Source organism: Phaethon lepturus, unplaced genomic scaffold (assembly GCF_000687285.1).
Source record: "Phaethon lepturus isolate BGI_N335 unplaced genomic scaffold, ASM68728v1 scaffold15305, whole genome shotgun sequence".
In the NCBI taxonomy this organism is placed as follows: Eukaryota; Metazoa; Chordata; class Aves; order Phaethontiformes; family Phaethontidae; genus Phaethon; species Phaethon lepturus.
Window position 1 is genome coordinate 63,816 of NW_010541344.1, and position 15,777 is coordinate 79,592.

General features: G+C 40.1%; 1 protein-coding gene across 1 annotated transcript in view; it reads left to right on the plus strand.

Annotated features, from left to right (window-relative positions):
* The window catches only part of SPTBN5 (spectrin, beta, non-erythrocytic 5), a gene marked incomplete at its 5' end in the record, with an annotated part of 78,764 nt that extends 63,267 nt beyond the window's left edge, over window positions 1-15,497 (plus strand). The window contains 16 exons of the mRNA XM_010287708.1: window positions 769-981; window positions 1,367-1,563; window positions 2,151-2,355; window positions 3,012-3,206; window positions 4,335-4,490; window positions 5,000-5,217; window positions 6,524-6,713; window positions 7,680-7,856; window positions 8,746-8,850; window positions 9,703-10,323; window positions 11,318-11,389; window positions 12,911-12,997; window positions 13,421-13,512; window positions 13,707-13,792; window positions 14,270-14,405; window positions 15,181-15,497. Of these exons, the coding sequence (XP_010286010.1) occupies window positions 769-981; window positions 1,367-1,563; window positions 2,151-2,355; window positions 3,012-3,206; window positions 4,335-4,490; window positions 5,000-5,217; window positions 6,524-6,713; window positions 7,680-7,856; window positions 8,746-8,850; window positions 9,703-10,323; window positions 11,318-11,389; window positions 12,911-12,997; window positions 13,421-13,512; window positions 13,707-13,792; window positions 14,270-14,405; window positions 15,181-15,355 (2,925 nt within the window). The remainder of the gene's footprint in view (window positions 1-768; window positions 982-1,366; window positions 1,564-2,150; window positions 2,356-3,011; window positions 3,207-4,334; window positions 4,491-4,999; window positions 5,218-6,523; window positions 6,714-7,679; window positions 7,857-8,745; window positions 8,851-9,702; window positions 10,324-11,317; window positions 11,390-12,910; window positions 12,998-13,420; window positions 13,513-13,706; window positions 13,793-14,269; window positions 14,406-15,180) is intronic.
* Between the last annotated feature and the right edge of the window lie 280 nt (window positions 15,498-15,777).

Consider the following 15,777-nt stretch of genomic DNA (forward strand, 5'->3'; position numbering starts at 1 on the left):
CCTTAACACAACACTGCAGCCTAACTCTGAAACTGCCTGTTTCATAGCTATGAAAATAAACAGAATAGTTGTAAAATAGTGGGGTTTGTGCTCAAGATGCTCAGACATAGTTAGCCATGGAATGCATATCTGCTCACAGACAAATTGATGGCATGGTCCTTGCCCATCCAGGCAAATATCATATGAGGGTGTACAGGGAGATATGCGTACAGTTTTAAAATCCACCCATCTTCAAAAATTAATTTCAAGTAAAGTCTTTGAGAACTGGTTCAGGAAGTTTTCTTCTCTCCTTGTCCTCTGGGCTGCCTGGTAGTATGTGTACCCACAGTGTTTGCAATGGCTGCTATGCAAAGCTGCATCTTCTACAAAGGTTTTGGCAAGTGATAAATACTGATGAGCAGGTGAATTGATTGTTCTTCCCTAGACACATTTTAATTCAAGAAACACTGCGTAATGGGTTGGAAGTGGTTATATTTCAGTGGAATTTACAGATAAGAGGTTTGTGGTTAGAACCTCTTTCCTTCACACTCTGAGGTGGATACACACCAAGGTCCAAAATTCACGACTATATTTTATTTCTATAATCAGCCCTTCACCCCAAAAAATCCCTCCACTCCACTTTGAGCATTCACTCAGACTTTGCACCTCTGACCCATCTTCATGTATAGAAAACAGATTTACAACGGAATTACATGACTGCATTATCTAGTATTAAATTCTCTATAGCTTTTAATTTTGGTCTGTCATTTTACTCTCTACTCTTTCCAGAATTTGGAGAATGAGATAAGCAGTCGGGATGCTTTGACCAAAGCAGTGCTCAGTACAGGGCAGAAACTGGTAAGGGGAGGCCACTCAGCCTCTCGCAAGATTATGGAGCATCTGAAGGAGCTTGAGACTTCTATAGAAACCTTGAAAGCAGAGGCTCAAGAGCGGAGACGGCGGCTCATGCAGTCATACGAGGCCCATCTGTTCCTGAATGAGGTAAAGACGGTTCATGAGAGATTTATTTTGGTCTTTCTTTGCTTAAAAAGATTGATACCTGTATTGTTGAATGGTTGCAAGTGCTGAGAGAGGAGCAGAATTCATACTGTCCTGATTTTTCATATCTGTTAAATATGGATACAGCGGAAAAACAACAGTTACTTTTCCAAGTAATTGCAGTGAAACACAACAAGGATAAACATGTAATTGTAATTATTGAGTTCTGGGTACACTTTTTTTTTTTAACAGTGTCTGCTAGATTGCATTACAGGAAGTTGCTCTCTATTTTCACTGATGTGTCTCTTTGGGCACCACTGCTTTCCAGTTTTCTTTGTCTTGACCTAAATCACAGCTATGTTCAGGCTCATCCCTGTATTTTACACAGCTACTGGAAGTGGAGGCGTGGCTGGCAGAGAGGAGCTTCATTCTGGAAACCTCTGATTATGGGAAGAATGAAGAATCCACACAAGTTTTACTTCGTAAACTTGAAGCTACCAAGCTGGACATGGATGGTTTCAGGCCCCGGATCGAGAAAGTGCAGGAGACAGGTGCCAGTTTAATAAACAAAGACAGCCCAGAGAGGTAGGAAAGTGAAAACAGGCTTCTGCTCCAGGTCAGAAATGCCCAGAGAAGGCAAATACAGAAAAGTTCAACCTTCAGTAGCTGTTTGATGGCTCATTCAGAAATATGATTTCAGGGGTCATCAATCCCTCTTTCACCACCATCACACACAGTCAGCACCAGAAAAGCTTCATGATTGTTTCAATGTTTTAATGACTGTTGTTTTTTTTACAACAGGCCAATTAGTACAGATCAGCTTCTTTGTCCATTGTCTATTCCTAGGAACTGTCATCTAGCTCTTGTTTACTCATAAAGGTTTGAAAAACACTGTGCTTGGAAAAGGAAACGGACATTCTTGACAGTTCGTGTTTTTCGTTGCCAGTTTGCTTTTATATCTGGGGAGAGGGAAGTGAAAAGAGCAGCCATTCATATGACATACTTTAATTTCCTGAACTCGCTGGTTTTGACGGCTTGGCATAACTCACTCCATGATGTTATCTGGTTTCTTTTATATTTTGAAGGCATTGCAAATTCAACCTCTCAGAAAAGGCAATGTTCAAAAAGAACAGTAAAACAAAGGCATACCTTCTCATTCTTGTTCTTTGCAGTCCAGCCGTACTTTCAAAACTCCAGGGGATCCTAGCAGACTATCAGTTGCTCCTACAGAAGGCTGACACACAGAGAAAATGCCTGCAAGAACAATTCCAGCTCTATCAGTTTGAAAGAGAATTCCAGATGGTGGATACATGGTTTTCCAGTAAACAGTCTGTAGCAGAGTCCAATGACTATGGGCAGGACTTAGATGATGTTGAGGTAAAAGCAAATAAAAGGTTTTGTATATATTGTATGGCAAAGCAGGAATATATTTGCTGAAATTTTTGTGTAGCTGCTGACAGTGAAGCTTGTTATAGTGAGGTAGCATTCTCCAACAGAAAAAGTAGGTGCATCAGAAAGTTAGCTTTTTCTTGGGGTAAGGTAAGGTCAACACACTTCACTGCTGTCCCTGATTATAAATTTGACAGGCCTAAAAAATGTGACATGACCAGGGACATGGTCTTGCAACATTTTCAGTGGAAAACACTGGGATTCAGCATTCACATCTCTAGCTGCTGATTTCAAGGATAAATTTCTCCTCAGACCACACAGTGCAGAGAGGTATAAGTCATAGTGTCAACAACTGCTGCTTATGTGGACAGCCTACAGGATATGTTTCTTAGCTTTTGATCTGGGCAGCATCTGTTTGTCAGGATGTGGGTGATTTTTCTCTGGGACATAAGATGTTAAATGATCATGACAATAGATATCTTCTTCTGACTCCAGATCATCTGTGTTTATCAAGTGATTTGCACTTGTGGACTGAATTACATCGCTTTTGTGTTACAGTACAGAGAAAGTGACACCTTCTGCCCCTCTCATAGAGGTAGGCAGAAATACTTATATCTAAGTCTGTGTCCCCATTTATCCCACAGGTGCTGGAGGAAAAGTTTAAAGATTTTGTAAATGAGGTGAAACCTCTGGGACATTCCAAAGTTGTCTCCTTAAATGAGTTAGCATCTAAACTAGAGAAGGAGGGCCACAGCAAGATGGACATTATCCAGAAGAGAACAAAGCAAATCAATGAGACATGGGAGAAACTATGCCATGCCATCCAGGCAAGGACAGAGGTAGGAAATACATGAGAAACTGGGGCATTGAATTCGCTGCAGTTCCCCATGTCCTTCTTCCTTTCACAAACCAGTGCATTGCTCATGTTGAAACACAAGGTTTGTAAGAGCAATGGGTAAATTATGTTCTATTCTTTCTTGATCCATTTCCCTTTATAGCCACTACTTACCCTACTGTTCCTGGCAAGGCCTATACTTGAAAGATATTTATCAGCCTAGAGTAATTCTGTTTTCCTTAATTCACTGCTAACTCTGGTTTCTTTAAAAACTAAGCCAATCTAACGGTTTACCACCACTAACAGGAGGCCGACTCTGGCACTCATTGGACCCTTTATTGAACTACTTCAGCTTATTAAACAAGATGAAAACAAGATTTTTTTGCTGAGTTAGTTACTCAAAGTCAAAGAAGGGGTATGGAATAGATGGTGATAGAGGACACAGAGCCAAAACCCCTACCTTTTGGCAGCAGTTAGCTGTTAAATCAGCTCACCTCCTCTCATGAAACTGCAGTCACAGATGTGTTTAGAAAAGCAGAGAGGACACACTGAACTCAACATATTTGTTTGCCTTAAGGAGAACATAAAATGTCAGATGTCCTCAACTCTTTTTTTCACTACATTTACATACACTTTTTGCTTATAAAGTAGCTCAAGCTCATTATTGTCTGTTAGCAGCAGTAAATGAATGACAATTATTAATATATTGTTTGAATCTAAAATAATATTAGAACATTATTTAATCCTCTTATTTCAGAAAACCTAATTTTCACTTAATTCCTCTTATTTTCTGTGTTTGCCATGTAGGCCTCTATTCCAACCAAGTTTTTTGGGACACTTTCTGTGGTTGAGAGAGTTTACCTTTAGAGGGTAGTTCATGCTCTCCATCTTGATCATTCATCTTATGTAGGGATAAATTGCTATTTGGAGACATCTGTTTCTTTCCATTGACAAAGAGAACTTGGGGAAATTAGGTTAGCTCGAACACCTCACTTTCAGATGACTCAATTAGGAAGGTGTTTCAGTCCCACTCTGGTTCAGCCTGTATTGCATTAGGACATATTAGGGTTGCCCTTTTTTGTGCCGCAGACATGATATATAGTATCATTATTAAATTGTTTCTTTATTCCAGAATCTAAGAGCAGCCCAGCAAGTTCACCAGTATGATCACGATGTGGATGAAGTAAAGAGCTGGATGCAGGAGAAAGAGGCAGTGGTGGATATAGAAGATTATGGATATGATCTTCCAGGTGTACAGACACTTCTCAGCCAGCTTGAGGGAGTAGAGGTAAGGGGATCTGTCATGAAGCAGTGGCAGAAAAACATAAATGGCAAAAAGAGGAGACTGATTTGAAATCCTCTCAAGTGCCTTGTTTGCAGGCCAACAAAAGGTAAATTTATTGCACCCTGAAATATTCTTTGTTCCTCACAGAAGGGAGCCTTTTCCTCCTGTTTTTAACATTGTGATATTATTAATGCTTTTGCTTCTAAGGATGAGCCTCTCTTCTAAAATCTATTCCAAATTGTTATTATAATTGCAAAGGTGTCATCTGAACTACAAGAGACTTCAGCTCCACACTTATCAACTTAGTGTCACATCTAAAGAAGCTTCTTTGATGTTTGAGGATTAATTTTAAAAGGCATTAGGAGGAAACTGAGAGGAAAAGTCTTGACAGAGTTGTATTTCCAGCCTCTGTGCAGGCAGTGGCTAGAAAAGATATGCACCATCTTTAAAATCTGCTTTTGACAGATGTAAGTAATGACTTGGTCTTACAATCCATTCTGTTTCGGTTCCAGAGAGATCTAGGAGCCATCATGAAAGAGCTGGAACGGATTCGGGGAGAGGCTTGGCACCTTAGTCGCACGTACCCTCAAGTCAAGGAAAACATTATGGATAGACTCACAGATGTGGATAAGTGCTGGGAAAACCTGGATAAGAAGTTTCTGGAGAGGAAGGCAAGACTGAGCCAGGCAGAACAAGTCCAGCTCTACTTCAATGACTGCAGGGAGCTGATGTATGTGTTGGCCCTTAAGTTTGGCAGTGGGCTTTATTTCTTGTCTTTCCCATACAGGATTTTCTAAATTATACCTGTCAGTTATTTGACTTGTGTCCCAGGTACTCTGCAGCTTGCTTGCAAATCTCTCTGAATAATCACAGAATCACAGAATCATTAAGGTTGGAAAAGACGTCTAAGATCATTAAGTCCAACCATCAACGCAACACCACCATGCCCACTAAACCATGTCCTTAAGTGCCATGTCCACATGTTTTTTGAATACTTCCAGTGATGGTGATTCCACCACCTCCCTGGACAGCCTATTCCAATGTTTGACCACTCATTATTTAACCAATGTAATCATACATTTCATCTTCTCAGCAGCACTTCACAGAATTCACCACACATCAGAGGTGATGGGAAATTCCTTTTTTTTTTTTTTTTAAACTGAATTAGAACAAATGTTGAATGTTTAAAGTATCTACATAACATACTTTTTAAAAAAAGATATGTTGAGGTAAACATTTCATTTTGTTTAAATCAATCATGCCAAAGTATCTAAAAGCAGAGGTCTAGTGTAAAAATTGAGGTAACTCAAAGTGGCAGACCAAGATTAAAATATATTTTAGCATTGTAATGTAATTTTCATTAAAATTGATACATTTTTGATGGAAATTGTGCTTCTTAAACAGGATTTCTCACAGAGGAAATATGGACATTTTTAATTCAGTGTAGTTAATGAAAGAGTTAAGCCATGACAGGAGTAGAAATAGTAGAGTAGAAATACAAAGACAGTGAAGCGGTTACCGCTGACTATTGGACATTTACTATGCTAAGGGATAGATCCTGAGCTCAGGTAAATCAGGATGCAGTGGTTTGTCAGTTGAGGCTCATGGAGTAGAAAATTTTCCTTAAAGAGTATCCATCAATATGCTGCTTTGCATGAGTGCTCTGTATATAAAGTACTTCCATGCATGGTGATAAGGTTAGACGGACATCTGAAAGTCTCTGTGTCCCTCTCCCATGTATAAAAGTACTGCAAATGTGTACAGCCTAGGCATTTGCAGTTACAGTTCTTTCTGAAGATCTGAATGCACAATGCTTCAGAAGGCTATGTGTTGAAACAGCGCTGGGAATATTATATCAGGTTATAAAAATCCATACATGTGTGAGTGAACCTTCATCAATGTATTTGTATATTCGTATCCTTCATGAGCAAATAAAAATCTGTATGCATGTATCCGCAGCCAAGGATGTGTGCATTCCTGAGTATCCAACAGATGCAGATTCCTTCCCTTTTTACCCTTTTGACTGTACTCTGTAGGGCCTGGGCCAACGAGATGCATGCACTAGTGATATCTGAGGAACTGGCACATGATGTCCTGGGAGCTGAACTGCTTATCAAGCGCCATGAGGAATACAAACGTGAGATAGAGAAACAGTGGCTAAAATATGAAGAAATGCAGCGAACAGGAGCTGACCTGATGAAGAATGGACATTTCATGTCTGTGGAGGTGTGTTGATGAGTTAAATATTTAACAAATAAGAGTAAACAAAGGCGGCATTAAATAGGCAGGAGTTGCGGCTTAGTCTCTCTTTCAAAACAGAAGAACTAAACAGGACAATCAGGTTCTCTCCTATTAAAAGCTGCAGAATTCGTGTGACATGTAGAAAAAGAAAACAACTTTTAAAGTTCTTACTCCTCTAAAAACTGATTTTGAAGCTGACCGTAAAAGAATAGTCACTGGATTGATTATGGCTATATGGGGGGTAGAGAGGTATTACCACATAAATGAGATTTTAGCATTTAACTACACAAGACCTAGGATAAAACGTATCACAATTCAATCAACTGTAGGAGGGAGTGACGTCCCTGAGTACACCAGAAGATATGTAATTCTTTAGAAAGGTTATAGAGCTGAAGGGGCAATAACGTTAACATTTCTGTGATCCTATTATCTATGTACCTTGAGACTTTGACCTTTGTAGTGGTCCCAAACTTGTCTTGATACTGTCAGTAGATCCAGGGATCACACCATCAAAAACACCTTCAGAATTTATGCAAGATTACATTACTTCTGTTGTAGAAAGGATTCCAGAACTTTCCGCAGTTTAAGGCTCTCCATTGTTGCCTTGCCATAAATGGATGTATTTGTTGAATCTTCTCGTTCTCACTAGTTCTGTAATACAAATTTCCTGGGTATAAAGTTTCATTATGGGAAAGCATGTAGCAGAATATTGGTCATACAGTATGTGAAATATGCATTCAATTATAATATATAGCTATACAACATACTGGTTAAATGAATTCAGGTAAGAAAAATGAGGAGTCAAACATCCTTTCTAAATTATGTTAACACCACAAAGTTATCTAGAGGTCATCTTCTGGATCATGAGGGCAGATTACATGCTAGTTGGCTGTCACATGAAAGTCCGATTGGATTTTTCACCTCCTGGCATTGCAAATGTAATTTTTCTAGATTGAAGAAAAATTGTTAGAGCTGTCAGAGCTGATGAAGAAGGTAAAGGAGAGCTGGGACATGAGGAAAGAGTTATATGAAGAAAACTGGGAGATTCAATTGCTCCGCAGAGAGCTAGAACAAGCAGAAGCATGGCTGGCTGCCAAGGAGAGTTTTCTTTCAGATCCTAGCTATGGGGTGAGTAACAACAGTGCAACACTATTGAAATGCCTCTTAGCATATAAAGACTGCTTGGGGCACGTATGAGCTTGGGCCTGAAGTTAATCACAATCTAAACAGTAATGCACCCTTGAGATTACAAAGGGCAGGAGTTCTTTCCTCTTACAGAAGTGAGCCCAGGATGGCTGCTGCCTTTTACATGGTGATGGGCTCCAGGAGGTGGTGGCTTCCAGGGAGTGGTAGAAAACTGTGGAGAATTCCAGACCATTTTTTCACATAATAAGATAACTTGCAGAGGGTTCAACCTTCCCTGTCATGCTGAAAGTCTATTTTGAAAGGAAAAAGTGTTTTTCCCCACCTTGTGTTGGGCAGTAGCATGATTTACACAGATGGCTTGATAGCTAGCTTGTAAATTCCTATTTAAACACCAGCATCCATAGTTTTGGAGTTTCTTCTCATTGTTGACTATCTTCTGATGGTTTGTAAGATGGAAATCAATGTTATGAACTCAGGTGTCGAAAACTAAACAGAGAACAAGACAGAGGTTTAACATGCATGTGTTGTAGGGCAGGAATAAAATCTGCATCTAGCACAAGCTGGAATCCAAGTACTTGATCTGTATGTAAATAGTTATGGTTGGAAGCCACGGTATCACATGACTTTGCAAAAAAAGGTTGTTATTTGAGCTCTTTTTTTCATGTACAGCAGACAGACTGCAAACTACAGACCTTTTTTTGTGTGTGAATTAGGATTTTTCCAAAGACTACCACGGGTTTAGACAATCAATTAGAAAAATTTCAGAATCATCATTTGACTAAATAAAATGGGTAAATCTGAAAAACCTAGGCATAATTTCTTCTGATGGATTTGATTTTGGACTTCTGTATCTGATAATTTTTCCTTTCAGGATTCAGTGTCTGAAGTAGAGGAATTACTGAAGAAACACCATGATTTTGAGAAGATGCTTGCAGCTCAGGAGGAGAAATTTGCTCAGCTCAGCAGGAAAACTAAGGTGAGAAGTAGAAAGTTGATGAGCCGTGTATAAGACAGGATGATGTGGTTCCTTGAATGCTTGGGGCTCAGTCACTCCATGTAAGAATGAATTCCTGTGCTGAGATGGAGTAAATGAGTGACCAAAGCTGAGATATTGCAGATAAAGCAGCTGAGAACAAGACCTTTATGTGGATCAAGAGAGTCCAACAGAGGATAGCAAAGGGCTGAACATAAAGGGAAACCAAGGCAGACATAGGCCTTTGTCCTTCTGGCATCAGACTTCTACACTTCTACACAATCAGTGGATTGTATTAAGTACCAAAAACATTCAGTCAGCCTACCAGATACTGTTTCAATGGGGTTTTTAAAAATTATTTTCCTGAAATAACCAGCAAAACATAGCTTTTGTGTTTGGCATTAGGCTAAAAAGTAGTTTAACTGAGTCTGCCTTTTGTTCAGTGATTTGCAAATTGGCTACATGAGGGGACAAAGGCCCTGCACTCTAAAATTTTCGATGAGAACACCCCTGGATACTCACTGTTCCTACAGCAAACAGAAAGAAGCAGTGCCACCAAAGAGAAGCATAGTTTCTCTAGAGCTTATGAAAGACGCAGCCTCTAAATAACTTAGCAAGGGCAGGATTCACTGCATTTGAGATTAACTGCCCTCAGTATTCATGGTTTTGGAAACAAAATGCTCTCTGCATAGCAGCTGAGTTCAGTTCTAACTCTAAGAATGCCAATGGAGGTACAGGCCTTAAAATTCAATGCCAGGAGAGTATATTTGAAAAACCAAAAAAAAAAAATCTTAGGTAAGTACCCATGGATGCAATTAAGGTAATTTTTCAAAATGTAATACTTGTGTCCTACAGAGGGAGATGAATCTTCTGAAACAAGTGGACACAGAAGACAGTGAGCAGAAAGATAAAGGCAGAGTTTTACGGGTTCCCTCTCTGAAAAGAAAAACATCTGACAAAAGGAATACACCGCCAAAAGTGACAGAGATAAAGAGCATGACACCACTGCCATCTGTGCCCTTACCCAGCCTGTCCTGGAGGGTCCCACTTGAAACTGTTTTCTCCCCTGTTGAAAAGTTTCCATCGCCATCCCAACAATTCATTGCTGGGGCAGTCCCAGAAGTGCTGAGCAGCAACAAAACAGAAATGAAAGTTGAGAGGCAGCTCAGTGAGATTACCACACCACGTACACCAAAGACGGTGGGCCCACAATCTACATCTTTGGAAAGTCACAGTTCTTTAAGCTCTCCTTTATCTCCTACTCCCATAAGCCAGCAACACAGCAGCAGTTTGTCAGAATCGTATGCCACAGGCCTTTTATCACCTCAGGAAAAAAGCGCTAGAGGCTCCTCTTTCTCCAACCTGCAGACAAAACTAATGGCAACTGCACCCAAGCCTGGCCAAAGGTCACTAGATAAATCACCAAACTTACTGCTATCTAACTCCTCTTGGGAGAGATTAGAGAATACATCTTCGGTAAGTCCCACGGGTTCTCAGTTCCCATTCTCTCTCCTCACAGAACTGCTGTCCTCTGCTAGTTAAAGTAAGGAAATATAGGAAGTTCTGTATGAAAGTCATAAAGAGCACCATACAGTGGGCATTTCAGTGAATACACTCATGGATCCGAACAGCAAGAGGCATCTTATGTGCCTTTGCAGTTGTTACTTTCCAAAAAGATAGTTGACTTAAGCAGCCAGGTATAGCTTAAAAGCATTTTTAATTTGCTCAGCTTTATAGCCTAGGTCTTGACAACTGTATTGGTTTCTGTTTTAATTTCCCAAACTAGAGGTTATTTGTGTTGCTGAATACGCAGGAGAGCACTTAAGGGCCAGGAGATGCTGCCTCACAGAGGCAAGACTGCTGGTTTACCCACACCCTCTATGTGAGGTGGTGGTGCTTAGTGTTCACTGAGGTTAGAAGTCAGCGAGAGGCAGGACTTAGTGGCACCCTTGCCAAAGAGCTGACCTGGTGCAAGACTAGAACCAGCAACTCCTGTTTGCTCACCTTGGCAGGAAATGCACTGTTAACTCATGGACAGGTAAAAATTGTTCCCTTCCCCTCTTGCACTTTGAGAGGAATGTATTTGTCACATACTCAAGTGTACTAGTACAACACTATACATTAGTGTAACTCGGTATTATTGCAGGGATGATATGAATAACTTTAGCAATTTAAGTTGTAAATTCTATTTAATAATATAAAATTAATATGAATTAATTAATACACTATGATAGAGCAAATTCTATGAGCAAATTGTTCCAGAAGGACATGAATTCTCTTCTTTTAGGTAGTATATCAGAGATGTGACTGCAACCTAGAGAGGATTTCTAGCTGTGCTGTGAATGTAAAGGCTAGAGGCAGTAGAGATCAGTTTCTCTGTGTGGAATTTATCTAGAAAGACCTTCAGAAATTATAACATATGTTTAAGAACCATTTTAAAGTTAAACAGCAATGCTCTTATGTGTCTCAGGTTTCTGCATGTCTCCAGCACATGGAGGGATCCCTAGAAAAGAGAGACCAGCTCCTTCCAGGAAGACAACAGGTAGAAATAAATGCCATCACTCTGGGTTAATTCATCTTTCCTTGAGTTATAGTCCAGATCTGGTCTGACTTCTTCAGGATAAAGTCTTGCTGAAGAGGAGCTCAGGACTGTGGATTTAATTCAGTTACCACTGAAATGCATGAGGAAGTGCCCACTGACTGTGGCAGTACCTGATCAGGTCCTTAAGAGAAAGAGACAATGGAATTTTTGCCTGTCATGGGAATCATGCAGAACAGGGTCTGTCTACGTTTAAAGGATTTATGAATCAGAGCCTAGGCTGTATGAACATGTTAATTATGTTCCCCTAATTATAAATACAGGCTTCAATACATCAACTCAATCGGGGGGAAGGGGGGAAATCAATATTTTAAAAAAAATTTGAAACACAAGCTTCAAGACCCTGTATCAGCATGTAATGGTTTGTTGACAGAGGAAGCCCTCACATGCTCCCAATGCTTATAATTTCTAACTGTGCTAGAAGAGAATTAAGTTTTCAGCTTATCTTTGAAGAAACAGTTTGTTTAATCCAGGGCTGAATGGAACTGAAATATAAATTCTCATCCTGGGAAAGAATATCACTTCAGGTCAGTAGGCTAATGATCATAACAGGGCAGGAAATTTTCTAATATTCACCACCATCTGTAGGCATCTGAATGTCTGAATGTTTGTTGAGGTATTGAATGTAATCAAGTTGTCTTGGATTGTTTGTCCCATAGAATATTTCCACTGAAACTGTTAACTTGAAAGATATCTTTAAAAAATTGAATCTGGTATGGACTCTATCTTTTGGAAGAGAAATTTAGTTTTTTCTGTCTTCTGGATACACTGAATTTAGTCTGCTGTGATACTGAAATTCCATATTACCAAACAAGAAAAATCTATGACTTAACTTCCTCAGGACTTTTTCCTTCCTTTTCCTGAATGACCAAATTTTCAACTTGAGTCACTGGCATAACAAAATAAGAATATACGCAAGTAATAGGATCCTTCATCCAGAAGGGTGTCATGGCACTAGGCTAACCCTTCAGTGGTACATAGTTGGGGTAGGAAATAGCAGCTACTTTTGCACAGTGTTCAGTACCATTCCACTGGGGTTAGTTTGGGAAATTAAACAGAATTCAACTGCCACATTAGATTGAAAGCACGCACTTAACAAAACTAGACTGTGCCCAGCATTGCAGCTGGGAAAAAAGTGGAGATTTTCATGACCAGTGAGAGGCATAACTTTGATTACCCACCTTCTCTAAGGGATGTCACTGACCACAACACAATGTGGAGTTGCTTGCACCAAGTTATGTCATTTATTCAGTCCTGACTCACAGAGAGACCCTTCCTGAATCACCCACACCAGAAACTATAGCAGGTTCTGTTTTTCTAGGAATAGTCATGACTAAGAGAGCTTCTGTGATCATAATCTGGGCAGCTCCTGTCTTACTGTGGAAACTGCACATGAAAGATTTCACTACTCCAATAAGATATAAAACTAATAATTGGATTTTATTACCATTTCTGTTCATGTAGCCAGGCTCAAGGTCTTGGAAATCCTTCTACGTAAAACTTGATGGATTAAAGCTTGATTTCTATAATGATGAAAAAGAAGCATCTGAGGTAATTTGGGTTTTGAATCATTCTAGTAATCTCTGTGCTTACCTATGTAAAAATGCATTTAAAAGAAAATAGAGTTACATTCACTTTGGTTTGGGGGTTGGGTAATCAGTTCTCTTTCAAATGTCAGCTGAGTGAAAATTCAACAACTGTTCGACTGATACGAACTAGATGACAGAATAATAAGCTTTTGGAAATTTTCAAACATATTCCTTAAAAAAAGTATCTTATTAAAGAATTGCCTTCAAGGTACGATGCAATAGTCCATTGTTCCTCTGTGGTTCTTCCTATTCAGTGATCCTAGTCACAAAGTTAGAAGCAGAAAAAGATAGTATGGGTGTGTAGTCAGCCTGCAGATTGGTATGGAATTGAATCCCAGCAGAAAAGACACAGAAGACACTTTGTTTTAATCTCATCTTCCTTTAGAACATATCCACACTCCTGTCCCTCAGCATTCCTGGTGCCAAATGTGAGAGGCTGGTAAATTACATCAGGAAAGAGAACGCCTTCATGTTGCAGTAAGTCTTATGGAGAAGCGCACTAATAAAAACCTACACAGCTACCTGTACGGTTGTATTTACCTACAGCCACCTAAGACTGTATGTTGTTAAGAGGCATAACTGAAATGTCTTACAGTGCTTGCCCCACTCATAAGGACAGAAGGTGTAAGGCAAGACTAACTAGAATTCACCTCCTCTGTCCTTATTTACAGGCTGAGAGACGGGGCAGAGTATTTCTTCGCAGCACCTTCTCAAACACTGATGGAGGACTGGCTGCAATCACTACAGAACAATATAGGTACGTTCTCACTTCCTTCAAAAATGAACTGTGTTTTTAGCAAGTGATGGTGAGAGAAAGAGAAGAGAATGAGAAGGTGTCCTTAGTCTGGGGCATTTTGAGCTGTCCTTTTTGCCTCTGTTAGACAGAACACAAGTCATCTGCCATCTTGTGATGTAATGACCTATCAGGAGAACACCCAGGGTAACTTGCAAAGCAGCCTTTCAGTTGTACTGTGGCTGGCATCAGGTTATTCCTAGGGAGAGGCCTTGCCCAAGGGCCATATTCATCGTTTTATTAAGGAGTTACTTCAGATCTTGATCAACAGCTTTTCTTCTGAATCTAGATCTCTTTCTGGACACCTCACTAGGTGGAAAGGGAGCCAAAGCACAATTATAACAATGATGTTCAGAGAAAATTGTTACGGACCCGGAAATGGCAAACTCTGCCTCTCATACTACTTCAGAAGGTTTTCATTTGTGTTCGCTCACTCTGCAGGACACAGTAACAGATCACATTCCACAGTGATGGTGCAGCCTTTCACCCCAAACACAGAGACCTCCCAGACAAGACTGTGGGACTTTCCAGACAGAGACTCTGCTGAAAAACTAACCAGCAAAATCTCACTCCTCAGGTAGGGGCTCTGTGCCGCAAGGCTGAACAGATGTCAGTGCTGTTTGCGTTTAGGTAGCAGTCACCTACAAAGGGAGATGGCCATGATGTCAAGAAGTCCCACTCCTCTGTCACTAATCCAGTAAAATACATTATTCTTGAGTATGACCCTGTCTTAAGTAATTTGTGTCATTTATGATGTGCCACCAGCCAATTTTTAAAAATGGGCCTCACTATAGTCAGCTGTATCCTGTCTGTGGTTGATGACTCAAAATTGGGATACCCAGAGGAATTCTTGTATCACCTATTGCAGGCATCAAAGTTATTGAAATAAAGTATCTGAAGACTGGGTTACCTATATGCTCAACGGAGAGACACTTGTTCCAACAGATGAGGGAGTCGGAGCAGGAGTCTGCAATAGGTGCCTTGGATTTTCCTCTGAACATTCTCTCCAGCAGGGTCTGAAAGGAACCCAGCCTCTTAATTTAAGGAGCCAAACCAGTTGTCTAAAGCTGCACTGTTTGAACACTTTCCTCAAAGGCTGTTTTGAGAATCCAAACATGGGCATAGAAAACACAGACACAGCCAAATTCAGAAATTTGGCCTGTAGTGTATACCAATTTCTGTTGCATTTGGAGTCTGCAAAAAATCTTACAGGCTATGATGTGAAATCCTAGTCCCTCTGCCTGGTAGATTTTTGCTGCTGAGCTAGATTCCTAACAAGTTCTCACATATACAGAGCAACTTAAACTCCTCTAGATTGTACCTAATTTTCTGGTGATGCCTGTTGTTGACAGGAGAACACCTTCCTTCAAAATCAAACCAGAGAGAGAGTCTGCAGAATTTTCCAGAGATTTTAATGAAGATGTGACTGCAGTGACACAAGCCTCCATCACCACCCTAAGCCTAGAACAAAGTGGTAATAAAACAAAACTGCTTCCATCTCTGCCGGAAGCCGGAAGAGAAAAATGATATTTACCTCTAATACCAGACCCTTCACCATTATATCTTAACCCAGCCCCCTGGAAAAAATGTATTGATATGTTTTAAATTAATCACTACCCTTGGAATTTATTTTAATTATGTATTAAATCTAGTAAAGCCATTAAATATAATTCAACAGGACTGCATCTGGTATACTTTTGTGTATACAACAACTCTCATTCATCATATCGCCTAAGTGGTATCTACTCCAAGTTACTCTTTCAATGGAAGATCAGAAGGACCTTTAAGCCAGCCAGCCAGCCCAAGTGAAGTGGCTCTGCGAGACAGAAAGCAGAGCAGAGCACAAGGTGAAAGCTGTGAGTGAACAGCAACCACCTGCAAGCAGCTTTTCAGATATCAACAGGTAAGATTGAAGAGGGTTGGGCACTCTGTACATGACAGAAGCAGAA